This window comes from Aotus nancymaae, unplaced genomic scaffold (assembly GCF_030222135.1).
Source record: "Aotus nancymaae isolate 86718 unplaced genomic scaffold, 86718_ANA_hifiasm-v0.15.2.pri h1tg000064l_1, whole genome shotgun sequence".
Classification (NCBI taxonomy): domain Eukaryota; kingdom Metazoa; phylum Chordata; class Mammalia; order Primates; family Aotidae; genus Aotus; species Aotus nancymaae.
Genome location: NW_026988479.1, coordinates 29,218,365 through 29,246,127, shown reverse-complemented (window position 1 = coordinate 29,246,127; position 27,763 = coordinate 29,218,365). Strand labels below are relative to the sequence as shown.

Sequence of the window (27,763 nt, the reverse complement as noted above, 5' to 3'; positions counted from 1 at the left end):
CCCTTGAGCAACCCTTGGGGGCTGGAGTGACCAAAGAGCACTTCCTGGAGGTGGCAGGCTATAAGCTGAATCTCGAAGGATACAAAGGGTCTGGGATGTCTCCCCGGGTGGGAGTCCAGATGGTACCCCAACAATTGCTTTGCATACCAAAGTTTCAGGGAGAGGGCACCAAGAGCAGTCTCTGCATGCACAATTTCCTCCCTACCCCCAGTAATCAGAGACTGCACCCACCTGGCTTCCTCCACTTCTTCTGAACCCTGTGCTGTCAAGCCAACCACTTATCCTCGAATTGCTCACCTTCCAGACAACAACAATGTATGCAGCCCTCCCTATCCCGCCAAAGGGAAGTCACAGAGAATTAAGTCCCTGCCATAAGCCAGGCACTTCACAAAGACAGCAGCATCACCATGTTTACCGAGCACTTGTTCTGTACTAAACATTTTGCCTGGGGTTTTGCCCACAGTGACTCACTGAAACCCCAAGAGAACTCTCTGCCATAGGTAACATTACTCCCATTTTACAGACCAAGAATTCCAGGCACAGGGTCAAGCATGCCCAAGCCTAGGGTTTTGAATCAGGTAGTGCAGCGCCAAAGCTAGAGCACTACACGCAGCCCCACACGCCTCAAACCAGGAAGAACGGGGACAGGAGGAGGCTGAGGTAGAGGTTTCTCTTCAAGGGCACACCACCACCACATGACCCTATGTGCTCCACTTTGGCTACTGAAGAGGTTCAGTCTTAGGGCAATGGTCTCTCTCACCTGCTCAGATGTCTGGGCTTGCAGGAAGGGCTTAAGGGTCAGGGGTGGAAGACAGGTCCTTTATCTTGCTCAGATATGGAGGAAGTATGGTGGTTAAGGACTCGGCACTAGGTCAGAGCCCAAATACCAACCAGCTCCATCGCTACAGGCTGTGCATCCTTGGGCAAGCACCTGCCACTCTATGAGCTTTGGTTCCCTCCTTCTTTCCTACCTGGTTACAACTATATTTAACAGATGTACAGGTAAAGGACCTAGCAGAGTAAATGCTAAATAAATGGTAACTGCTATTACTACTATTAACATTATCAACCTCATTATCAACGATATCATCATCATTCTTCAGATCAGTATCATTTTATGCTGTGGCTTTCATCACCTGAGAAAACTGAAGAAAATTTAGTATCTGAAGCTCAGCATTCTCTTAAAACCAAAGGGAAGGAAAAAATAGACCTGCTTTTTTCTTTTCTCTCCTATCTACACTCAGCAGAGGGCAGCAAACAGGAACCATCCAAAGATAAGAGAGGGAGAAGAGACACATGGAGAGAAAGCTACACACGCATAAATACACACCCACCCACCACAGCAAGCAGAATTGTTTAGCTTCCTCTAGCTTCCAAAGTATGAACACTCCACCTCCTCCAGCTAAGAGGGCCAGGCAGAAAAAACGTGGAAGCTGCAGAGACAGAAGTTCTTTTTCAGCTTGAGAGAAATTTTCAATGAATTGAATTTTAGTGTGTATGGGGGCAGGGGAGATAGTTCTCGGGATGTCTGTGAGGGGAAAGGAAGGCCGCAGCAGAACTGGTAAGTAAGATTCAATAAAGACAGCTTTCAACTGCTCTTTATCTCCACCCTCCACTGTGTGTTGGCAAGCATTTGCACCCAAGCCTTCCTCAGCAACAAACTGAGGACCACACAGCTAATCATCTCAGCCAAAGGGTGTCAGGGCTGGCGTAAGAACACAGATCATCAGACTGCAAGTTTGGTGCCCAAAAATGGGTCCAGGGTGGCAAAGGGCTTTTCTCTCCAGGACCAAATCTCATCCCCAAGAAGTGATTACTGCCTCGAACACTGTGTCAGAAGGACTTTGGAGTGAGTATTTGTGAGTTTCTTCTCTAGATATCTTTCTCCTCTTCTAAAAAAAATCACCCAGAGTCTTCTCTAGGGAACTGCTCTTCTTAGATCTGGGTAACCCGACTCCACTCCTAGCTCCAGGGTAGGTTAAGTCAATCAATACAGCTTATCCTCCTGAAATCTGTGAATGGTTCGACAACACATTAGATCCAAAGTGGACCAATAAGACCTAAAGGAGATCTTGCTAGAGCTAATAGAAAAAATGTTTTCTCTCTTCTGTAGAAGTTGCCAGAGGAGACAGACCCTCTCCTCTAGCATCTAGGTGTGCATCTGAGGTCTAAAAGAGCTATTAGCATTTTTTGCTGCCATGGAGCTTCAGAATGGAACAAAGCCAACACACAGAGAAAGTCAGAACCAACAGAAACCAGAGGAAAGGAGACCGAGCCCTGACAATGCCATAAACCTCTAGATCACACCATACCTGAAGCCAATTGCAGTCACAGGGACCAATATATTCCCTTACTCATTTCAGCCCACGAGGCGTAATTTGTTTTGTTACCTGCAACTGATAAGAGAATCTGAGGTCACTCTTAGGCTCAGATTCTCTCTGTCTATCAGGGATAGCAGTAATGGCGCCATGTGCTACGTGGCCTTTAATTCCTCTACTCCTGGCCCTTTGCCACCTTAAATTTCAATCCATTTTAGTTACTTTTAAAACTATAAAATGTTGGAAAGAAAATGTACAAAAATGGATCTACAAAAAAATAGGTAGATAAGTCCCAGCACTGGCCTCCAAAATTTGGAGTGATAACCTTGGTTCCTGAGAGAAATAATGGTAGAAAAGGATCAAATATTAGGTATATGGAGGGAAAAAATTTCTCATGGTGAAACAGAACAAGAACTTGGAGAATGGATTCTGATCTGCGTTCCTCCCTAAGGGAACTTTTTAAATTTGTTTCCCCTTTTCTCAGCCTCAGTTTTCATACCTACAAATTGAGGGGACTGGATGACTAGATGACTTCTGAAGCCTCCTACATGCTCTGATACATTTCAATCATTCAGCAAACACATCTTGTCTACCAAGTGCCAAATCTTGTGCTTTGTGCTAGAAGAGGATGTGTTCCATTTCCAGCAGGGGAGGCCACGATACACTTCTTGCCATGGGAATTCAGGTGTGTATGGGCTACCTCCTTTCCCCACTCCACTGAGCTCGAGGACAGAGGTTCTCTGGAGAAACAAGACTCTTATTCAAGGCCTTCCCTTACCAGCTCTGACACACATATGGGATGCAAAGCGTCAGATATACGTAAAACACAGGAACCTCTGCAAACACAGCATGAGCATTTAGCTGCCATGGGGCTTACTTGTAGCTGTCAGGTTTGCCTCAAGGTACTTTTGATTCAAGTGAGGAGATCCTGACGCCATCTCTGTGTAAGAGCTGACTGTGGACAAGGTACAATTAGCAAGCTAGATGGTTATCTTTTAAACGGGCTTTTGCTTTTCATTCCTGATTCCATTATCTGTTACCGTGTCACTGGAACCAACAGATCAAAGGCGGAACATCCTTAGACTACAGCCTGAGAAAAGACATTCAAATATGAACATACCCTTAAGTTGTGGCCCCATTACAAGTTAGATACAGAGGCCTGTTTAAACATACTACCACTATTCAGATGTGCTTCCAAGCATATTCACAGACCCTCAGGATGTTGAGTTGGAAAAGCCCTAACAAAATATTTATTCCCTACTTTGCAAATGAGTTTCTGTATGTCATTAACTCTACTTGAGTAGTCCTGCTGAGAAATAGTCTCAGCCCAAGTCTGATATTAGACACGAAAAGGTTGATTAGCAATGTCTGCCCTGGCCATGGGAGGGGAAGCATCATTATAATATGCATTTGCCTTTTCCCTTCTGAATCTAAGCCTCACTTAGCAGATGATGAATCTACGGCCCAGAGAGGTTAAACCTCTTTCCTGAGGTCATACAGTGAGTTTAGGGCAGGAGAAAAGACTAAAAGCCAGATCTCTGTTCCCAGTCCTTCCTCAGCTGGGCTCCTTGGTAAACTGCAAGCCAAGAATGAGAGAAAGAATGTGGGGAGCCAGATTTGTTCTGGCAAATCAACAACCCTTCCCTAGTGGCATCAGATTTCACCTGGGCATGCAGACAGAGGAGTGATTAGCAAGTTAAAGGATACTAACCCTTCTGTGGAAAATTAAGGAAATCATTCCAAGGCTACATTTCTATGATACTTAACTTTCTGATGGGCAAGGCTTCTGCCACCAGGAAGACTGAAAAAAGAGAAAAGAACATATTGATTTCTGGATGTTCTAAGCATAAAGTTCAGCTCTAACACAATGAGAAAGAAATCCTGATACTTGAAAATTAGTCATTGGTATTCCATTATTCCACCAATTTCTATTCCACATATGCTATTATCCAGTGAAGTCATTTTTAAATAAGAGATTATGGCTCAGAAATGAGGAGAGACTACACTGAGTTTCCTTACTTGAGCTTTTAATAACGTGTCCCAACCCTGGAATATGAAATAGACTGTTAAATTAAACCAAGATGTTAAACAGATTGGAGCTTGGAATGAGAGGGACCCACAAATTAAAAGGAAGATGACTTCAAGACTGGCTTTTCTTGCTTGGTTTTGCAGCTTCCCAAGAAGCCAACTGTCTGACCAGATGACTGCAGAAATCCTAGAAGCATTATGTGTCCTTTATAAATCAGCTATCCTACCCAGCTTCAGAGGTATACCCAGGACGAGCTGGCATGACAGTTTTGTAGCCATTCATTCTAGACGATAAACACTCTTAATTTGAAATTTCATATTCTTTAAGCCAGTGGAGAAATCAGGAGTTAGAGAACTACTCGAGTAGTGGATATGTTACTTCCAAAGAAACTTATTTCAAATCCATGGATTTGAAATGAAAAACGGAACACATTTTTCATTTGGATAAAGTCCTGTCAGACTTCCCTCTTGAGCCTCTGCAGTTATTTCTACCAGAAAGATCAACGAGATGCTCAAAGATGACTCTCAACAATTGTTAAGACTGACAGGCTGAGCTCAGAACTGGTCAGCCCTGTCGAAAAAGCTCTGTATGCTCAAGATGCCAGATTTCCCAGATAGCAGCCTGGCGTGTTACGTGTATGTTCCAGTACACTGAGAGGAGGGATGGAACGCCATCACTCCGAGAAGTCAGCCTCTTTCCTCAAGTCCAGCTGACATTCAAGCAAGGGACTGGAGGCCAAGCCCAGTGCTCTGCATCTGTGGGAGAGTGAAACAAAAAGGGGCTGTGTGGAAATTTGGCAGGGCGTTCTTGAAAGGCAGCAGATGAATGCTGAATCCTGTAGCACCTAGAAGAGCTTATCATTGGGGAGACAGCTCCATTCTGCTGCTTCCAGGAAGCAAAGAGATTTTCTTTAAAGGAAGAATAATCAGTTGTATTCCCTCTAACCCCTCAAACCCCCTTCACCACTTCTTCCTCTTCTCCATGCTATTACAGTGAAAGTGAAATGAACAAAAACTTGATCTTCCCAGATGAGCTTATCCATTTCAGTTACAGGCTCTGAGCAGCACCCAGCTGTTGCTCCCCTCTCTCTCTGCCCAAAAGGCTGCCTTACTCCATCAATACTTGCACACGTGAGTAATTTACTTTGAAAGCTCAGGCCAAACTGGCAGTTAACCTTGACCTTCTCTTCACATCTGGGTCTATAGAAATGAAAATCAGGACGTCTTTGGCATCTATAGCAAATGAAATACGAGGGCTTTCTCCAGGCAGAGGCAGAATGTCAAGCACTATTTTAGAATGGGCTACAGCTATTCTAAAGGAGAGTTTGCCCTAGGGTATGACACTCCCCCTTGACCTGGGGCTGTGTCCAGTATGGAGCCTCCACAGCTAGAGATGCTACAAAAAGAACTCCTGACTCAAGACAGAAAAAAAGAAGTGACCACCGTATTCCTCATTGATTAACTGATAGTATCACAGAACGTTGGAGCTGGACCAATATTTATGGTTTAAAGATCAAGAAAGTAAGGCTCAGAGAAGGAGATGAAAGGTGATCAAGGACACACACAGTAAGTTAGTGGTAGAGCTGAGGACAGAACCCCCAAACTCCTGACTCTGATGTTGGTACTGAATAGGAACAGAGGAAAGGAATTTCATGAAAGGAAAACCCATACAGATACAGAATTTTAGGGAGAGAGGTCTAAGCTGACTATCAGGGTTTGAACCAGGGGTTTAGGAAACATATGGAAACCTTAGTTTCTAAACAGTAAGCTCTACCAGAAAGATCAATGAGACCCTCTGGGATGGTTTGCAACAATTAACAGAGTGACAGGCTGAGCTCAACTTGGTCAGCTCTGCAGCAAAGGGCCTTCTGTGCTCCAGATGCCAGACTGCCTAGACAGCAGTCGGATACTGGGAAGAATAAGGAAAACCATCAATCTCAGAAAAGCCAACCTCTTTCGTAGAGGCCAGCCAACAATCAGTCAAGTCTGACCCTGATACACAAATTATCCACTTCTCATGGGACCAGGGAAATCCCGTAAGGAAGCCTGAAATATTCTACTGTATCAAACAGTTTAAGCAGTACACTCACTAGCACCTCCTGGGAGGGTGGGAGTGATGTGACAGAGCTTCTGCTATCAGGGAGCTGCTAGTCTAAATGCATGCACACACACATACACACCAACATACATGGGTAAGTTCAAAAGAGGCAAAAACGATGTCAATCCCAGTTTCAGCTGCAATAAACGCTACAACTAATCAGACTAGACAAGTTTAGAAGAGATAGGGAAGGCATCTGGTGTTCCATCCTCAGGACACTGGGCCCCAATAGCTTCTGGGACATTTTGGGGGTCCCCCCACCAGAGTCCCACCTCTGAACTCCCAGAAGGTCAAAGGCAGCAGGTCCCTTAAGGGCCAGGAGTTCACCCCCTTCTCCACCCCTAGGGGCCTGAAGCCTCAAGGGGAGCATGATCTTTACATTCTTTAAGGAATCCACAGGATCTGAGGAAGGAAAAGGCTAGAGTTGGCGGGGGGGCGGGGGGGTGTTGAATAAATGGGGAGAGGAGGAAGGCCCAGGTGTCTCATTGAGCGGATGGGAAATCAGGAAAAGGGCTGACCTGAGCAAGGAACACTGAGATCAGCAGGTGGGGGTTGTGGGCAGGGGGAGGGGGGCCGGGGGGGCGCCGGGGGGCACCTGGACACGAAATAGAAGAACCAGAATTTTCATTCCTATTGGCAGAAGGCAGGAATCATCCTGGGATACAGGGATGCACATAGGATCCTTCAAAATAGATCCACGGGAAGAGGTCAAGGAATACCAGATGGGGACAGAAAGGAAGGTGGTAACGTGTGGTGAGAAATAGCGTCCTGGGTTCTAGTAGGGACTTAGTCTCTGACTGGTGTGGGACCCTGGACAAGTCCCAGCAGGACTCAATTTTCCCATCCGGAAAATGGGAAGAGCTGGAGTCAAAGCTGACTCTGAGGAGGAAGAAAGCAGAAGGTGGAGGAAGAAACCACAGGCTAAAAGTAAATTCAGGGAGGGGGTGTTCCCGGCCTGTGGCAACGGGGGAACTCACCTGTCCCGCCGCCGGGGCCACCGCCGCCCCCGAACCCCCGGGGGTGCCGTCGGGCTGCCGCTCGCGGTACAGCGCCCAAAGCCCCACGTTGGGCAGGAGGACCAGGGCCGCCAGCACCAGCGCCACCGCCTGCAGGAGCCGCTTCTCCTTCCGCCTCATCGGGGCCGGTCAGCCCCGCCGCACCCCGCCGGCCCCGCACCGCCGCCCCCAGCTCCGCGCGTCCGCCTGTCCGCCCGGCGGCGGCAGCAGCTCAGCAAGCAGAAGCGGCCGCGGCGCCGGCCCCGCTCCAACTCCGCGGCACTTCCGCCGCTCGCCGGCCAGGGAGCCGGGCGCCGCCACAGCGCCGCCGCCACGGGGAGGTCGCCGCAGCCGCCAGCGCCCCCGGGCCCCGTCGAGCCACCCGCCCCACGCCTCTCGCCCCTGGGTAGGCTTCCGAGTTCCTGCACCGCAGGCCTCGGCCCTCTGGCGGAGAGTCTTGGCCAGCCCGGGCGCGGCAGGGTGCAGGGCCGGAGCGCTTCCCCCCTCTCGAGCCGCGATGGTGCGTCCCGCTCCTCGGTGGCTCCCCCGCCCTCGAGAGCTTTGCGAAAGTCCCGGAGTTGGCGAGTTGGGCGCTAACTGGTGCGGGCTGGGCACCGCTGGGTAGGGTGCGTGTCCGCGCGCCCGGGGACTCTGCCGCCCCGCCTGGCAACCTCCGCCCGGGACTGCAGCCGAGCGTTTGCTGCCTCCCTGGGGATATGCAAATAATGCTGGGGCCCCGCCAGACGTTCTGCGCCTGCAGCCCGCTGGAGCTGTCGCTTCCCGCCCACCTAGGCTCGGGCCCCAACTCCTGAGGACCTGTATTTTGACCCCGGGGACTCGGTGTTCCCGGCCATGAAACGGGGCCACAGCCGTGCTCCACGCTCACTGTTCCGCGGGCGGGCCCTGGTTTTCTTCCTCTAGGAGGCCCCTGGCGTTAGATGTGAACGCCCTCTGGAAACCGTGGGGAGCTGTGCCCTCCCGCCGCCCGTCTGTAGATCCTGCACACTGGTGGGTAGGTGACCGTAGCCTCTCTGCAGCACCTCTCCTCACTCAAGTCAAACCCCCTTGGAGTTAGAATGCCTTGCATTCTCACGCGTGCTTCTGGACCCTCAGCGCACTGAGCCCTTCCCCGAAAGCTCTTGACGGTTTCTCGCATTCAGACACTCAGCGAACCGTTGGCAAGTGTCTACCAAGTGCCACTCTGCCAGGCTCTGGGATGAAATGAAAACAGACCTGAGCCCTGATGTCTGGGAGCTGAAACATGAAACACATAATTGCGCTAGACCAAGCAATGTGTCTGCAACTGTGGCGAGGAGGAGTCGGGCTTCTGGGCAATTCGGAGGGCCGCGGAGCTAGACTCCGATGGTGATGCCAGGGGCTCCTCCTCGGGGCGCTCGACGCTGGTCACTTAACTGCCTCTTCCCTGATGGGGAGGAACGGAACTCCCCCTTGGCTACCTTCCTCTCTGCCACCCCTACATTCGTCCTCTTGATTCTCTGCTTCTCTAGCTCAGCCGCTGACCCCCGTGCCTAGCTGCCCCCAGTTCTTGAACGGCGTTCTGCTAACTCTTGCCCCCCCAGTTCTTCCAGCTCCAGGCTGAGCGATGGGGATTCAGTTTTCTGACATGACAGCTCAGATCTTGATTTCTGCAACAAAACCTTCAAGGCTTCCATCACCTCGGCTCTAGGGTCCACCACCGTCCTCGCCTGTGATCTGCTAGGGCTGATCAAAAGTTCTGTCTCCTGCTTTGCCCTGCCCTCAGCTTCCCTCAGCCTGTTGCAGGCTTTCTGTTTTCCTTCACGTGCTGTTGACCACGTATCTCCTTGTTCATCCTTCCATGTCTAGTTGAACTACCACCTCCTCTACGAAGCCTTCTAAAACTCCTCCTCAGGGAACTGTTGTCTTTCTTTGGATTCTATCACAATAATGCTTACCTTTTATTGAGTGCTTACTCTGTATTAGACACCGTGTTAAGCCCTTGACATGCATTACCTCTTTAAATGCTCACATTTACCCTGTGAGGTAGGTGTTTTTCTTATATCCATTGGCGAATGAGACTCAGATTAAAGAATGAAGTAGCCAGAATGATCTTATTTTATCCAAAGTTAGATTGTATCGCCCCTCTGCTCAAATCCCTCCAGTGGCTTCCCACCTCCCATTAGGTTCTTAAGGAACTACAGGATCCAGCCAGGCACAGTCCTGCCTCAGGACCTTTGCACCTGTTGTTGCTTCTGCCTAGAATGGCCATTTTTCTATTTCTAGCTCCTAATTTTTGGTGATAAATATACATAAAACTTATCATTTGAACTATTTTAAAGTGTACAATTCAGCGACATTATGCAAATGCACAGTGTTGTGCAGCCAACATGGCTATCTATCTCCAGAACTTTTCATCAACACAACTGAAACTCTGTACCCATTAAACACTAACTTCCTATTACCCTTTCCCCACAACTGCTGGCAACCACCCACCATTGTAATTTATCCTTTTTGAATTTGACTATTCTATGTACCTCAAATAAGTGGAATCATAGCATATTGGTTCTTTTTTTCCAGTTTATTTCACTCATAATATTTTTCAGATTCACTCATGTTGTAGCATGTATCTGAGTTTCAGTCCTTTTTCTTTTTCTTTTTTTTTTTTTTTTTTGACACAGTGTCTTAATCTGTTGCCCAGGCAGGTGTTCAGTGGTGTAGTCACTGGTGCAGTCATAGGGTCATAGCTGGCTGCAGCCTCAAACTCCTGGGCTCAAATCAAAAGTTCTGTCTCCTGGTTGTTTGTACCTCCCACCTCAGCCTCATAAGTAGCTAAGACTACAGGCCCATGCCACCACACTCAGCTAATTTTTAAAAAATCTTTTGTGGAGACCAGGTCTGGGTATGTTGCCCAGGCTGGTCTCAAACTCCTGTCCTGAAATGATCCTCCCACCTTGGCCTCCAAAAGTCCTGGGATTAAAGGCATGAGCCACTATGCTCAGCCAAATTCCATTTCTTTTTAAGATTGAATACTATTCCATTGTATGTATGCCACATTTTGTTTATTCATTCATCCATAGATGGACATTTGGGTTGTTTGTACCTTTTGGCTACTGTGAATAATGTTGCTATGGATAGCCCTATGTCTTTTATACTGCAGTGGATTACATAAATTACATAAATACTGTTATTTATTGTATTACTGTTATTTATGTAATTTATTGTATTACTGTTATTTATGTAATTAGATAATGTTGCAAAAATCTTTTATGTGCCCCTACAGCACTGAGCACAATGCTGGTAACAGAGCAGCTAGAATATTATTTTTACAAACACAAGGCTAACTCTGCTGCTGGCACTTGCCCATGGCTTCTCTTCATGTTAGAATATATCTGTGAAGCCAGGCATGGTAGCATGTGTCTGTAGTCCTGGCTACTCTAGAGGCTGAGGTGAGAGGATTGAACCCAGGAATTCAGGCTGCAGTCAGCTGTGATCACATAATTGCACTCCAGTCTGGATAACAAAGCAAGACAAAGTCTCTCAAAACAAACAAAAACAAACCCACAATCTATGAGAATCCTTACCACAGCCCATAAGGCCCTACATGATTTGACCCAACTTCTAAGTTTTGCCTTCTTCCTTCCTCTGCTAATATATTGGTCTTGCTATATTCCTCAAATATACCAAGTTGATGATTGCCTCAGGGCCTTTGCAAATTTACTGTGTCCTTCTCTAGAAATCTCTTTCTCTACACCTTTGCATGGGTCTCTCTCCACCTTCTCTCAGGAACCAGATCAGAGGTCCCTGTCTCAGAAAGAGCTTCCCTGACCAGCTGATTAAAAATATCAACTAGCACCACCATCATCTCCATTTGCTTAATTTTTCTTCAGAGCAGGTATCATTCTTGGTCTCCCTCTCTAGAATGTGAGTTCCAAACAGACAGAAACTTTGTATTTATTTTCCTTCTATGGTATCCCCTGCCTCTGTTAGCACATAAAGTCACATACTGTTCAACAACATTTCAGTCCACAATGAACTGTATATACACGATGGTGTTCCCATAAGACGATAATACTCTATTTTTACTGTACCTTTTCTATGTTTAGATATGCTTAAATACACAAATACTTACCATTGTGTTATAGTTGCCTACAGTTCAGTACAGAAACATGCTGTACAGGTTTGTATTAAGAGCAGTAGGCTATACTGTATAGCCTAGGTGTGTAGTAGGCTATCCTATCTAGGTTTGTGCAAGTATGCTCTATGATGTTCTCTATGAGAAATCACCTAATGACACATTTCACAGAATGTATCCCCATTGCTAAACCATGCACAATTGTATTTCCCTTTATTGTGAATCAGAAAACTGGTGCTCCTTCCAGGCAGAGGAACTTACAAAAGGATCCCCCTCTTCTTGTGCTAAAGCAGCTAGAGCAGAGCCAAGGGATGTGAATTTCAGCTTACATTCCTACCCAGCCACACAAACTAAGCTGTGGCCTTTCCTACGTCTGGCACACAGTAGGTGTTCAATAATCAACTGTTGAGTGAAGTACTGTGTAGTAGTGGAGATCAAGTACAGGAGGGAAGATACTCAGTGTCTCTTTCCTTCCCATCCCCTCTTCTAGCTCCTTAGAAAATTCTGTACAAAATTGGATTTGAGCTTTTTCTCATGTCACTTGTTTTTTTTGAGATAGAGTTTCGCTCTTGTCACCCAGGCTGGAGTGCAATGGCGCGATCTCGGCTCACCGCAACCTCCGCCTCCTGGGTTCAGGCAAGTCTCCCGCCTCAGCCTCCGTAGCTGGGATTACAGGCACGTGCCACCATGCCCAGCTAATTTTTTGTATTTTTAGTAGAGACGGGGTTTCACCATGTTGACCAGGATGGTCTCGATCTCTTGACCTCGTGATCTACCCGCCTCGGCCTCCCAAAGTGCTGGGATTACAGGCGTGAGCCACCACGCCTGGCTCATGTCACTTGTTAATCAAAGCTGCATGCCAGCCCAGTCTGGCCCCAATGAGGACTCTAGCCCAAGAACCCTGCTTTAATCCAGGGACTCTTTGATCACTTTCTACAGTATAGGATGCACCAGGCAGGGGGTGGACTCCTGGGGCTTTATTCCACTCACTGAGACAATACCATTGGAGACATGGGCAGTCTATTAGCTCTGGCTGCTTTCCTGGGAGGACTGATCTGGTCATTGACTGTAATTGAACAAGAAACGTTACAGTCAGACTGAGCCCTCTAGGCCTATCATGGGTGTTAAATAAGATAATGTGTGTAAAGGGCTTACTGCAGACCCTGGTCTAATGTAAGCACTAATAGCTGGGTGAAATAAAAGCTCAACAACATAGGCATGTTGAGAAGGATGAACAGAATTTCAGCTGTCAGACAAAACCTTCTGCTCTGGCCTCTGCCTCTCTGTTCTCATCTGTTACTCTCCTCATTCGCTCCAAAGCAGCCACAATCTCCTTCTTCCTGATCCTTGAAGGCCCTGTGCCCATTCCAGCCCCAAGACCTTTGCATTAGCTCTTGTCTCTGCCAGCTGTTTCCCCAGATCTTCCTCCATTGCTGGCTCCCTCTCATCCTTCTGGTCCCAGACTACATGTCACCTCTTCACAGAGACCTTTCTTAACTACCTGGGCACTCTCTCCCATACCTTATATCCTGCCATGTTTTCTTCACAGTGCATATCCCTCTTTGCCATAGTCTTATTTATTTGTTTATTTACTTATTATTGGGCTCTTCCAAATAGAATATCAGCTGCATGGGGCAAGGGCCTTGTCTGCTTATTGCCTGCTGTATTCCTCCATCCTGGAACATTTGTGCCTGACACACAGAAAGGGCTTAAAACATATTTGATGAATGAGTAGCTCCTCTCCTTCCCCTTCTTCCCATCTTTACTTCTTTTGTTTTGTTTTTGAAATGAGCTGCATATTCTCCTGCTCACTCTTTGGTTTCTCATCTTGTCATCAGTAACAAGCAGGTCTTTCAGTATCCCCCCAGAACAAACTTCAACAAGAAGCGTCAACCAGAGGAGAGGTAACAGGTGCAGGCCTTCAACCTCCCTGATGAGGATACGAAAAGTGTTCCTACTAGATGTCCTCACCTTGGCTTTCTTAGGGTCCCTTGTTCCTGACCCCATTTGTCAAGAACTTTACCCTCAGGCTGGTTTGGACCAGCCCTGAGCTGAGACGGTGTAAAAGTAGAATGGGTCAGCAGTCAAGAGATGTTGGTCTACATGTCAGTCTAACTCTCTTTCACTGTGGCCAAGTCCCTTAGCTACTCAATTTTCTCATCTGAAAAATGGGAATAATTATAACTCTGTAATTTAATTTCCAGGTTGACATGAGAGAGATCTGCTTGACTGCAAGCAAAACCCGGAATGCTGTAAGTGTTGGACTTCTGTGTCTCCTGCAAGTTTAAAGCCTTCTTGCTTCTTCGCTCCTTGACATCATCAAGTTCAAATGATACATTCTCAGAGAAGCCTGCCTGATCTCCCTGAACAGAGTAAGCTCCCCAGCTGTAGAACCTCTTAACAATGCCTTTCCATAACAGTCACAGTGTTTACAGTTACTGGGTCATTGTTTGATATCTGTCCCCCGCACTTGCCTGTAAGTCCCATGAGGACAGAGACAGACCACGTTTGGTTTTGGTATTGTTTGTTTTTACTAGGTTTTACTTTTTAGAGCAGTTTTAGATTCATTGCCAAATTGAGTAGAAAGTACAGAGATTTCACATATACCTCCTGGCCCCACACATGCATAACTTCCTGAATTATCAGCATCCCCCACCAGAGTATTACATGTATTACAATTGAGGAACTTACATTAACATATCATTGTCATTCAAAATCCATAGTTTACATTAGGGTTTACTCTTGGTGTTGTACCTCCTATGGGTTTAGACAAATGTATAATGACATAGCCACCATTATAGTATCATACAGAGTAGTTTTGTTATTGGTGGAGGGTGTCCAGGTTGTTGGCATTTTGAACAAAGAATTGGACAAAACGCATAAACAAAGCAAGGAAAGAATGAAGCAACAAAAGCAGAGACTTATTTAAAACAAAAGCACACTCCACAGGATCGAGCGGGCCCGAGCAAGCAGCTCAAGTGTCCAGTTACAGAATTTTCTAGGGTTTAAATACCGTCTAGAAGTTTCCCTTTGGTTACTGGATATATACTCTATGTAAATGAAGAGGCTGAAGTGAAGTTACAAAGTTATTTATTTGGTGTACACCCTATGCAAATGAAGAAGATGTTTTCTGTCATAACAGAAGTAGAGTTAGAAAGTTATTTACTTAGTCTTAGAAAGTTAGGGTTTTTCAGTTCAATTCAGTTCTAGGAAGTCCTTAAGGTCCCTGCCTCCAGGCCCTATTCTCCTGCCTGAATTTTTACTGCCCTAAAGATCCTCTGTGTACATTTATTCATGCTTCCTACCTCCAACCCATCAACCACTGATCTTTTTACTGTCTGCATAGTTTTGCCTTTTCCAGAATGTCATATAGTTGGAATTACACAGTGTGGAGTAGCCTTTTCAGATTGGCCTCTCTCACTTAGCAATATGCATTCAAGGTCCTTTTGTGTGTCCTTTTGTGGCTGGATAGCTCATTTCTTTTTAGTGCTGAATAATATTCCATTGCTGGATGTAACAGTTTGTCTATTCATCTGCTGAAGGACATATTGGCCCTTCCAAGTTCTGGCAATTATGAATAAAGCTGCTACAAACAGCCATGTGCAGGTTTTGTATATATAAAGTTTTGACCCCTTTGGGTAGATACCAAGGAACTCAATTACTGGATATATGGCAAGAGTTTTTCTAGTTTTTCAAGAAACTGGAAAACTGGCTTCCAAAGTTACTATACCATTTTTCATTCCCATTAGCAATCAATGACAGTTTCCATTGTTTGACATGCTTACCAGCACTTGGTACTGTTAGTGTTCTGGGTTTTGGCCTTTCTAACAGGTGTGTAGTGGTATCTCACTGTTTTAATTTGCATTTCCCTTGGGCACATGTCAGGATTTCATGAGGCTGTGTCACGGACATGTAGCAAAATAGACTTCCTAAATTGATTCAGATTTCTCACAGATACTTTTTGGTTTACACAAGCAAGCACATTAAAAAGATATTCCACATCACATGTCATAAAGGAGATGCTATCTGTGTGGGAACAAAATGGGAGGCAGGTTTTCCCTAAGCAGTTCCCAGCTTGACTTTTCCCTTTGGCTTAGTGGTTTTGGGGTCCCGAAATCTGTTTTCCTTTCACACTTGCCATGTATGTTTTTGTTCCCTGGCATATCCCCAATACCTAGCACAGTACCTACACCAAAACAGGTGCTCAGCAAACATCTGGGAAATAAATGAATCAATCAGTCAATTAATTAATAATCAAGCACCCACCTCTTTAAAATCTTCATTCAGGAAACTCGTTAACACTGGTCTCAATGACCCAAATTTCTATCTCTACCATGTTGGTCATTTAACAAGGCTCAAACTTAATACAGAGGAAGAGAAAAAAATTCCTGGAGCTGAAATTTCCCCACCTGCATCTGGTCAGCCTCAATCAGTCCAGACTTTGCTTCTAGCTTCCCATGTGATCTCAGACAGGTCACTCAAATTCTCTGAGCCTCAGTTTTATCATGTGTGGGTTCGTGAGTGTATGTGGTAGCAGGAATGACACATGTCTAGATAAACACAGAATATAGTATTAAATAAAGCAGTTGAACCAGATGCTCTTTCAGGTCTTTTTTAATTTCAAAATTCTGTGACTAAATCATGCAAGACAGGATGGGAAAAGTGGGGGCAGACATGGGACACCACTTGGGATTCAATCCAGTCTCTGCATCTAGTGGCACTTCAACTCCTATTTTGAATGCAAAGAAAGGGTTTGCAGGATGCCTATGTAGGGGTGAAGGGAATGTCTCCCTTCCCTTCTAAAAGTTTGCATCTTTAAGACTCTGAAATAAACTGGTAATAGACAAAGTAACAGGAGGAAAAAACCTACAAAATTTATTAATGTGCCATTTGCATGGGAGCCACACAGAATACAAAACTCAAAGAAGGGCCAGATGCTTGAAGCTTAAATACCCTGTTCCATAGGAATGAATAAAATGGGGGACATAGGCAATTTTAGAAAATGAGTACATGATTTTTGAGGGAGATGAATGGGCCTGAAGAACAGACAATAACCTGGGACAAAGTTCCTCCGGGCTCTGAAAAGAGGTGGTGACAAGTTATGAAAGGTGGGGGTGGAACTGCACTGTGAACTAAGGTTGTCGTATTATGCAGATAAAGTCTCTCAGGTAACAGTCCTCAGAAGAATAGTTGAAAGAACAGGTGAAAAGTCTATCTGTGTGTGGTATCCTGAGCTTGGAGACTTTTAGTTTCCTCTCCGCAAAAGGAGCTACTCCTCTCTGGTTAATATGGATTTCAGAGAAAGAGTCTAAGACTTTAATTCCTCTAGTTCTGAAGCTTATTTCTGAGGCCTTTCAGTCGCCTTAGTTCAAAGCATGCCAAAGTGCCATATCTTGAGGTGTTCTTTTTTGAGCCCCAACACCTATTTGAAATGACCTCTAGATGGGAACTGCCTGTCTCCCTTTGTCTTTTTCTCCCAGAGCCTACTTTGTCATTTCCACAATGAGATGCCAATTAAATAAATCCTGTCAACTATAAAGGAATGCCACTGAATCAAGGCAGTAGACATCGAAAGTACCTCAAGTAGTTTGAAAGAGCAAACAGAGAAGGCCACAAATCTCAAACAAAGAATAAATATAGTATGTCATTGGGTGGATCCATCTCAAACAGAACATTAGCCAGTAGGGTCAGATACAAATATCAGGTGCGTAGGGAGCCATCCTCCTCCTGGCACTGCTATGAAAATATCAGGGCTTGCTAAATGAGAGTGCTTTCTGTTTAATTACTTTTTATTTTTGTACAAAAGGAAAAAAAAAGGTATACAAAACACAGATAGAGAGGTGGTGGGGCACAAGGCCAAAGGGGGCTTCCTAGGCGTTTGAGACTCTTGGACAAATGGCTTCAGTCCGTGGGCACCTCTGTAAAGTAAGAGGATTGGATACTCTATAACCCGGTAGTCTGAACCTTAGCTACACATTAGAATCACCTGTGGACCATTAAAACCTCTGGATGCTTAACCTGCACCCCAGGCCAATTAGGTCAGAATCTCTGGGAGTCAGACTCAGCCATCCCTACATGATTGCAATTTGTAGCCAAGTTTGAGAGAACCACTGCTGCAACGTGGCTTTCAGGGCTCTAAAACCCTGCTAAGGTTTTGCTGTCCAAGCAGTAGGTCCTCTGTTGTTCCACTAGGTGGCACCTTCCAGCAAACTTCAGTGGGCCCAGAGAAATCGCATCTAGGTCTAAACTGCAAGAAATGAATTCGTTAAGCAGGACTTGGTGGTCTTTACTGCCAACGAGGGGTCTGCACTCTTGACATGAAGACTGAGCTTGTTTAACAACTTTCTGGTGCGCACTGGAGCCACAGATGGTTGATTCATCCCTATTTAAAAAGATGAGGCTGGGCTGGGCACAGTGGTTCACACCTGTAATCCCAGCTACTTGGGAGGCTGACACAGGAGAATCGCTTGAACCTGGGAGACAGAAGTTGTGGTGAACTGAGATCATGCCATAGCACTCCAACCTTGGCGACAGAGCAAGTCTCTGTCACAATAAATAAATAAATAATAAAATAAAAAGGTGAAGCTCGAAGAGGGATGTCTCTATCTCTTAGGACTGACTAGGTTCACCTATTCACGGATGCACTCTGGTCTCTTCCCCCACCCCCACCCGTCTCTCCAGCAGGATTGATAAACTCCTCTCAAAAGTTCTCAAGGAGCCCCATTATGTGCGATAATGGACACTTGTTCTGTTTAACTGATTAGTTAACAACACCCTGATTTTCTTTGAAGATTCATCCTTCTCCATCTCAGAACTTAGCCAATCAGAGCAGTAACTCTCCTTCAGCTACAGTGATTGGCCCAGGGGCGGAATCTGAACAATCGAGGTTCAATTCCATGGCTTTTGTATAGAGGCTATCAATAAAGTAGTGGCTTCTTCCAGTGGATTGCTGTTGAGTTGGATGTGAGCCCCACTGTGAGCCATGTACTGGACCTCTTGCCTTGGCTCCTCCACACCTCCTCCCCATTCCAGGGAGGCAATGTAGACTACATCAGTGGACTTCCTTGCTCGATGTGTTCCTGTTGGGTTTAGCCCTTGAGGAGCCAGGGCAGGATTTCAGAGGAAGGGAGAAGAGCCAGGTCAGAGTGTTTCTTTCCCCTGCTCCCTTGCTGCAACTTTGTCACAGGCTGTCTGTCCACTAAAGTCCATGGCTCCCATCACGCAGGCTTCTTGAAACAGTCCTCCCTTTCTAGATTCCAATAACTGCCCCTTTCCTCACCCTTCAGGGCTAGGGCTGGACAGCATATGCTGTTTCTGGTCCCAGGGTACCGTGCTGTCCCTTGTGGTTACACTATACCCTGCCCCGTTGTCCTCCGATTAAACTCTCTTCCAATATTCCAGTGTGAGAGTGCCATTCATTTCCTGAAGACCCTAACTCAATCAAGGGAAAAACTTCTTGAGAACCTGAAAACAGTCCTAACACAGAGGAAAGTGGAGCTGAGAGATCACCCAATTACCCAAGCCAACCCCTGATGTCATCCATGCCTCCAGTTCAACTCCCTCCCACATTCAAACAATTACCTAACAATGCTGGTTTTATTGCCTAATAAATTTTAAATGTATCCCTTACCCTCTAGGCCTATTACATGAGACATATTTCAGGTGCTTGTAAGATGAATCCCTGATGAGAAACCTGCTACCTATAATGACTCAGTTTTCTACCTTGGGGGCACCCTCCACCCTCATCTCTGTGCTGGTCTTTGACCTATGACTTGCCTGAACTGTCCTAAGGCAAGTTCAAAAGGATGAGCTGAGCCATTCAGATTCTGTCTCAGAAACTGGAATCCAGTTAGCCAGATGGAAGAAGGCAGCTGGTGGTGGCCTCTGACGGTGGCAGTTCAGGTAGCATGAGGGCGGAGATTCCTCTTGGGTCACAGTCAAGGAGAAGATATGGGAAGGCAGAAACCAGGAGTAACAGAGGAAGTGCTTCAGTCAAAAGAAGACAGCACAGCCCAAGTGTGGGAAGCAGGGATGCCGAGAGAGAAAACTGAAAGAGAACCGCCTTGGCTCCTGGTTTTCCAGTTCCAGTTACGGTTTCTGGGATGCCAGACTAGACTGAAGCCCCTGCCTTGGGGTTTATGCGAGGTTTCCCCCTTTCCTGAACTTATGAGTGACTCTGTCACTTACAACCAAAGGAGCCCTGGTCTTGATACTTGATACGCTTATCTCAGAGTTCCGGTTGTAGCCATTATCTTCTCTCACTTGAATTGTTGGAACTCTCACTCCTAACTCCTCTGCCACTGCAGTCCTGCATTCCCTAACATTTATCCTCCCCACTGGAGTGACCGTTCTGGGATGTCAACTTGCCATGTTGCTTCCCCCTGGCAGTTTATTGTCCTCACAGTGAAGTCCGAGTTTCTGGACTTACATTTCATACAAAACTGCTAGTCGCTCATTACCTTCATAATGCTATTTGTCACCCCCATGCCTCTGCTCATGCTGTCTTCTCCTCCGGGAATACCCTTCACATCCTCTTGTGCTGATGAATTCTTACTCAGCTTCAATGCCATCTCCTCTTCCGTTACTTCTTCACTTTCCCACCTGATTTGACTAAGAACCCCTTACTCATTTTTTCTCATACTACTGTGTATATTCCTATTTTAGTATTATGTACTAATAAAGATGAGGGTGATGATGTCAGCTAACATTTATGGACCTCTTATTACTTACCAAGTGCTAAGCTAGCACCTTACAGGTGTCATCTCTTTTAATCCTCACCGAAACCCTATGAAGTAGTTATTTTATTACTCCTATTTCTCAAAAGAGAAAACTGAAGCAGAGATGTCAAGTGACTTGCCCAAAGTCACACAAAATGTGGTTGACTCAGGTCTGTTGTTCTTTGCTTTTTAAAAAAAAAAAAATAATAACAGTTTTATTGAGATATAATTTGCATGCCATACAATTAATTCACTCATTTAAAGTGTACAAGTCAGTGTCTTTTAATATATTCACAGCTGCGTTCAACCATCAACATAATCAATTTTAGAACATTTTTATCACCGCGGAAGAAACTCGTACCCATTGATTACTCATTGTTTTAATGCTGCTCTTAGCAGCTGATGTAGTACCCAGCACATAGTGTCTGTTCAATCAGCACTGGAAGAATGGATAGCTACCCTATCTTAGAAGGCAGGGGAAGGTGCAAGAGAGAGGCTTTTCATGCAATGATTCTGTCATTTCAACACCCATTAAGAGATTTGTCTGATTCTTCTGTTTATTTTGTACTATTTTTCTTCCTTTTTCTTTTTTTTGAGGCAGAGTCTCACTCAGTCCTGACATGTGACAGTGCAGTGGTGTGAACAAGGTTCACTGCAGCCTTGACCTCCTGGGCCCAACTGATCCCCCTGTCTCAGCCTGCGTAGCTGAGGCTACATGTGCATGCCACCATGACTAGCTAATTTTTTATTCTTTTTAGAAACAGAGTCTCACTTTGTTGCCCAGGGTCATCTCAAACTCCTGTGCTCAAGCAGCCCACCTGCCTCAAACTCCTAAAGTGCTGGGATTACAGGTGTAAGCCACTACACCTGGCTCTATTTTTCTTTAGTACCTCACTTATTGGGTATATAGATTTTTCTTTATATTCTTTATATTTTCATAAATATATTTTATATTTTTATGTTATTTTATATATAAATATATATAAAATATATATATATTTATATTTTATATTTTTATAAATATATTTTATATTTTTATATTATTTTATATTTTCTTTAGTACCCCACTTATTGGGTATATAGATTTTTCTATATATAGATTTATATAGAAGATTTATATAGATTTATATAGAAGATATAGATTATATATACAGATTTTTCTATATACCCAATGCCTGGCTCTATTTTTCTTTAGTAACAGCCCCCGCTTATTGGGTTGTGGATATAGAAGTCTGAATTTCTTACCATTTGCTCAGGGTTTTTTCACATCTCTGTGGCCCCAGGGAATTTCTCATCCTCAGATTTGAGTTCTGGGATATTGCTGGTGATAATCCAGGTACTGGATATTTGATTTTGGTTTTCAGTGGGAGACAGTAAAGCCAAATTGCTTCTACTCCACCATTTTGGTGACATCACTCTCCATCACTGATTAAGTATTTTTTTAGATGTGAAACCTTACAGCAAATGATCTGCATATATTATTAGCTTATTAAGCAACAAAACCTGGAGATAGGTATTATTGTATCCATAATACAAATCAGGAAACCAAATGTCTTAGTTCATTTATGTTGACATAACAGAATACCCAAGACTGGGTAATTTGTAAAGAACATAGGTTTACTTTGACTCAGGGTTCTGTAGGCTGTACAGGAAGTGTGGTGCTGGCATCTGTTCCTAGTAAGGCCTCAGACAGCTTTCAAACATGGTAGAAGAGAAGGGGAGCTGGAGTGACGCTTGGCAAGAGAGAGAAGAAGGAGGAGCCAGGCTCTTTAAACAGCCAGCTCTCTTGTGAACTCATTACTGTGGGGAGGGCACCAGTCCATTCATGAGATAACTACCCCCATGACCCAAACACCTCCCACTAGGCGCACCTCCAGCATTGGAGGCCACACATTCAAACTATATCACCAAGGCTTAGGGATTTCATTTGTCTAAAGTCAAACAACTAGTAATCAGCATCATCCTAACATTAAGTAAACAACTACTACCTTTAAGTGAACATTTCACCATGCTTAGATACTATGCTAAGTTCTTTATGCACGTCACCTCACTGACTCATTTATTCACTTAACAGATATTTGTTGAGTACCTACCACAGCCAGGCATTGTAACAGATGCTAGGGATTCGGTGGTAGGCAAACAGATGTTCACCCAGGACTCACAGTCTAGTGGTGGAAAAGGCTCTGTAAAAATAAACACGTGAATAACAACTACATTAGATGGGAGGAAGAAGAAAGGACCTGTTGGCTGTTAGGGGAAGATCTGGTATTAGAAGCCAATACTGTTCTAATCCAAGTCCAATACTTTCTGCAAAGTTAAACCAGTGTGATTCCTCTAGGATGTTTTCCTAGTGGGACATTGGGTTTGCCATTGGCTCTCTGAGCTGCTTGTCCCTGTAGGAAGTTCCTGCCACCTACTGAATGCGTATTCATATGTACACATACACATACACTCAGTGGGAGCTCCACTGCCCATGTCCCTATCTGCACTGCTTGCCTAGGGAAAAACCACTGCTGTGGGCTTTGCAAATGTCTTATCCTCAGCTGGGGGATTTGCATTTGGAGAACACTTGTCTGTATACTGGGCTGTGTCTTGCTTTTATTACATAAATGATCTTGGAGATCACTTCATATAAATACAGAGAGGTCACTCCCATTCTCTTTTTCAGCTGCAAGTACTCCACAGTGTGAATGAATCAGGTTCAGTCTCCTATGGATGGACATTTGGAGTTGTTTTTAATCTTCGGCTATTATTATAACGTCATAATGAATAATCTTGTGTGCAGCTTGTTCTGTAGTGTGGAGGTGAATCTTCAGGAGAGATTCCTAGAAGTGGAAGTCGCTGGATTAAGGGATAAACACATCTTTAATTGTGAAAGCTATCCTTTTGCACTCCTACAAGCAGTGTAGGAGAGTGTCTGGTTCTTCACAGCCTGGGCCCACATAGTATTTTTTAAAGCACACGTTTTAAATAAAAATTCACACTCCTGGTTTCTCTAAAAAATTACAGATACACACACACACATGCACACACACACTGCAAGATCTGGCGACACCAGGCCTGTTTTCCTGCATGGCCATAACAAGCTAGGGCTGAGTGGTCGCCACAGCTCTGTGGGTCTTAGACATTTCAACTGATCTGATTCAGCCCTTCATTATGAAGATAAGAAAGATTCATAGAGGCAGCTGAGTGAAAGTTAACTCCCAGTCTCTTGCATCAAGTGACCTCCAGAGTAAGTACAAAAGGGATGAGTAGCAAGGGAGGGTAAGTGTATAAAAGCACTAACAATTCAGCTATAAAATTGGAATTATTTTTAGCATTTACTGAGCTCAGTAAATACATTACACCACCTTGTAGTTGGTTAAAGTACAAGGACTAATCCACATAGAGCAGAGTAACAAATTGGTTTCTATTTCTTCTGAGCAACCATAAAGAGGGCTAAATGCCACAGCAGGAGGATTCGGGTTATGTATTCATTCATTCCTTCATTCATCAAACATGAACTGTGTGCCAGCCCCTGATCTAGGCACTGGGAATCCAAAGAAAAACAAGCACTCCAACACAGGGATCTGAACACACATATGGAAAAAACTTGATATAATGCAATAAGTGTTTTATTGGAGAAATGTACAGCCTGCTATTAAAGCCTAGAGAAAGGAACTCCTAATTCTGCTAAAGGGTACATGGAAAAGGTTACAAGGGAGGTGATGTTTGGGAGGATCCTGAAGGATGCATAGGAGTTTGCTATGGAAAACAAGGGGACATGGGAAAGACTTTCTTGAAGATAAACAATGTTCAAAGACAAAAAGTGACAGCAAATCATCTCAAAAAAGATTTGGACAATAAAAAATAAAGAGAAAAAGGATGACAGATATTTGCTGTATTACTTAATTGAAAAGTCCAGGGACTTCAAGTACAGTGAGCTTTGGGTGTTCAAAGGATGCCATCAAACCACAGACTCTTTCTCTCTCTCTCTCTCTCTCTCTCTCTCTCTCTCTCAATTCTTCTTCTTCCTCATGATTTTTGCCCTCAGGCAGGCCACTCTCCAGATGACAGGAATCTGCCAGCAGCTCCAGGTTTACATTATCCCAACAGCTAGCAATGTCATGGGAAATATCTCTTTCTCAATAGCTTCACTAAAAATCTCACACTGAGTTACACTGGCTAGGTCTGGGTCACTTGCTTATCCCCAGAGTGAGGAGTGAATTCTTATCTAGGTCTTTGAGTTCTGACAGTAGGGCAGAATGAGTCCCAAAGAAAAATTAGAGTCCTGTGTCCTCTGGGTAGGCAAAATCATCAGATCTGGAGACAGTGGTGGATTGAGGGGTGGAGGAGGCTGTATTTAATGGGACTGTACACACATTGCCATTTGTGAGACCGGAAGACAAGAGTTAAAGATTCCTAGATTGGCAAAGATTGAGGGAGCAAGGATTAGACTTTGAGTCTTTTAGGACAAACAACTTCTTCATTTGCAAAGGAGGAAGTTGAGTCTCAGAAAAGGAAGTGGCTTATCTACAGTCACACAACCTGACAGCAGCAGCATCCAGGAGGAGTCCTGGTTCCCTGAATCTGAATCCCTGGATCTTTGTGCAGTGAGCATTCTTTCATCTGAGGAGGCAAGGGTGTCTTGGAGAGGGATGTGGGTGCTTCCAGGAACTCTTGGAATCACTTGCTCTGTGGTAGATCCATCAGCCTGCAGGCCCAGATGTAAAACCATCTACCCCAGACATGTGCCTGATATTTGGCCTAGCCCTTATAATAGCATTGCAACAGGTTCCTGGGCCCAGGGACTGAATGACTTAAGGGCACCAAGCCCTACTTGGAGCAGTTAAGAGTGGGTGACAAGACAATGGAAAGTAAGGAAACAAAGTGGGGTGGTGAGAAACTGAGGCTGAAGATGGGGCAAGGGAGGGGGAGGAACTTTGAATGGGGCAGGAAAAGAGATGCTCAGACCAGAAGAGTTCGATGTCCTGTGCTCTGTAGTAGTTTCCCAGTTTGTATGTATATTTTTAAAATTATTTTTTGACAGTGTGATATGTGCCTATGGTTATATAATTAAATAACTAAGGGAGCTTACAATAAAAAGCATCTGCCTTTTCCCCCTCCTGCACCCCTGCATATCCTGTTCCCCAGAAACCACTGGTTTTCAGTGGTTCTGCTTTTAGCCTTGGCTAATATTTATGGAGCACTTGTCACGCGCCAATCCTTTTGTGTACATGATTTCGTTGAGTGTTCCCCACAACTCTATGAGGTATGTATCGTTATTATGCCCATTTTACAGATGTGAAAACTAACGAGAAGTAGGTGATCTGTTCAAGGTCACGTGGCTGGTGAACAACAGAAATAGGATTTTAGCCCAGGGTGTCTGACTCCAGCCACCGGAGTGGTCTTCATCATCATACTCTGGTGGTTCCTGTCAAAGCTTTATTAACTCTGTTCCTTGATTTATCTACTCTAGATATTATCTATTGACTTCTTAGTATGACTGATGAGGATTTAGCTCGCTTAACGCCCACCTTCTGTGCACCAATTTTAACTAGATGTGTCACAATATTTAGTTCCATTATGGGAAAGTCTGAGGCTTTAGCTGATACACTTAAACCTCAATTTCTAGTTCCTACTCTACATACATTTGTTGATTGATTGTGTGGGGTCACCTGAAAGGTGGTAGGCCATCCCAATTTATTTTTTTTTTAATATCTATCCCTAGTCACTGTAGCCTCCACCTCTCTGCCAGGAAGATAGCAGATGTTTGATAAATACCTGTGCAATGGAACAAATGCAAAAAAACTTAACAGTGCCAAACGTAGGAAATGACCAAGAAACCTCAGGCAGGTGAAAGGCATGGTAATTGCAGCCTGCAATGTCAGCCTGACTTCTTCAGAGATACAGCCTCCCACTGAGGAGGGAACACTGAGCTATAAAATGAAAATTGAAGGAGAATCGCTTCAGAGCAGCTGTCAGGAAGCACTTCCCCCAGTGGATGTGCTGAATGACCTCGTTGCAAGGTTGTCTTGGCTCACACACCTGGGCCTGTTTCACCAGCCTGCAGGGAGGCCACCAGCGAATAACTCCAGGCAGGCCTCTGGCCATCTCCTCAGTGTGGGAAACTTGGGACATCCTATTAGCACCAGTTCCAAAGTGGGCTTTCTGAAAGGAGTGTCTGGGGCTGCTGTCTTCTCCCATGGGCTGGAGAACCCTACCTGCCTAGGAAGAGTCCATTTGATGATGAAGGCTACCTCTTCCCCTGCTGTAGGGTCTTTGTGCATGCTATGCCTCAGCTTGTAGCACCCTCCTCCCTTTTAGCTCCCACCCTTCCAGCTAATTCTTATTCAGCCATGCCACTGTCTAAGGGAAGACTTCCAAAACCTCCAGACTGGGCCACATTCCTTATTACGTTCTGTTAAGTATTTTCTGCTTCTTACACTTAGCACAGTTGTAATTTTACAATTATTACAGTCATTACTTATAGAAAATTGGCCTTACCCACTAGACTGGAACCCCCATGAAGGCAGGGAATATGTCTGATTTTCTTTATCACCGAGTCCCTGGGGCAAGGAAGGGGGAGGAACCCAGCACATAGTAGGTGCTCAGTAAACATCTCTTGAATGAATGGAGTTCATCAAGCCCCTTTAATCGAATTGTTCATTTGTGTGAGCTTTAACTTCCTCAAAATCCAGTACATCTTTTGCATCTAAAAAGGAGGGGGATGATGCTTTCTGTCCTTGACCTCTCCAGTCAAGGTCGTGATTTACCTTGTGAAAATGCATTGACTAGCCTCTCTTAATGACTCACACAGACTTCTGGGAGCACCTTCCCTCCCCCACCACTGCCACACATACATTCTTTCCTTCTTCTCCCCTTTTTGCCCTCCCCTGACAATGTCACCGAACCCTTGCTCTTTACCTTTGACCTCAGTGACTCTCAGTCTTGGCTGACGCTGAATGATTAGGGCAGATTTTTAAACGGTTGCTTGAGTTTCTGATTCCAGAGTCCTGATAGGGGCCTGGACAAGTGTATCTCTAAAAAAATTCAGAGGTGGTGCTGATGTGTGACCCACTATCTGAATTGATCTCAAAGATGTTTACTTCCCTCCAGCCACCTTCCCTACTCCAGTCCTACCTACCACTTCTTCTCCCCCGGGGAGAGCAGCCTCCTTCCTGGTCTCTCAGGACTCCAAGCTTGGGCTCCCCAATCTAGTCACCTTGAAGCTGTCTACCAGAAGGATCTTTCTGGGATGAAACCCTCATCATGTCACTCTTCTGCTTAAAACCTTCTCCTGTCTTCAGGAGAAAGCCCAAGTTCCCAGAGAAACTTGCAAAGCCCCGGCTTACTTCTCCAGGTCCATCCCACCCGGGTTGTTCCTCAGCCACCTCGCTCACACTCTGCTTCTCACCTGGGAGCCATAGTCAGGGCCTGTTTGAGCTGGGCCATGTTCTTTTCTAATTCTGGGCCTCAGCACACTGCACCCCTATCCAGTGTTAAAGATTTATTGT

General features: G+C 45.1%; 1 protein-coding gene and 1 long non-coding RNA gene across 5 annotated transcripts in view; one reads left to right on the top strand and one right to left on the bottom strand.

The window, feature by feature from the left end:
* The window catches only part of GALNT10 (polypeptide N-acetylgalactosaminyltransferase 10), a 230,473-nt gene extending 222,893 nt beyond the window's left edge, over positions 1–7,580 (bottom strand). For 3 of the 4 annotated variants that reach the window (XM_012455784.2, XM_012456468.2, XM_064366545.1), the window contains exon 1: positions 4,030–4,071. In XM_012455784.2, the coding sequence (XP_012311207.1) occupies positions 4,030–4,056 (27 nt within the window). In that variant the 5' untranslated portion in view covers positions 4,057–4,071. Of the gene's footprint in view, positions 1–4,029; positions 4,072–7,421 lie in introns of those variants that run through there. The other variant, XM_064366544.1, reaches the window with a different exon arrangement.
* A 6,192-nt stretch (positions 7,581–13,772) lies between these two features.
* The window catches only part of LOC110567043 (uncharacterized), a 103,409-nt gene continuing 89,418 nt past the window's right edge, over positions 13,773–27,763 (top strand). The window contains exon 1 of the long non-coding RNA XR_002477501.2: positions 13,773–13,922. This is a non-coding gene — a long non-coding RNA (uncharacterized LOC110567043). The remainder of the gene's footprint in view (positions 13,923–27,763) is intronic.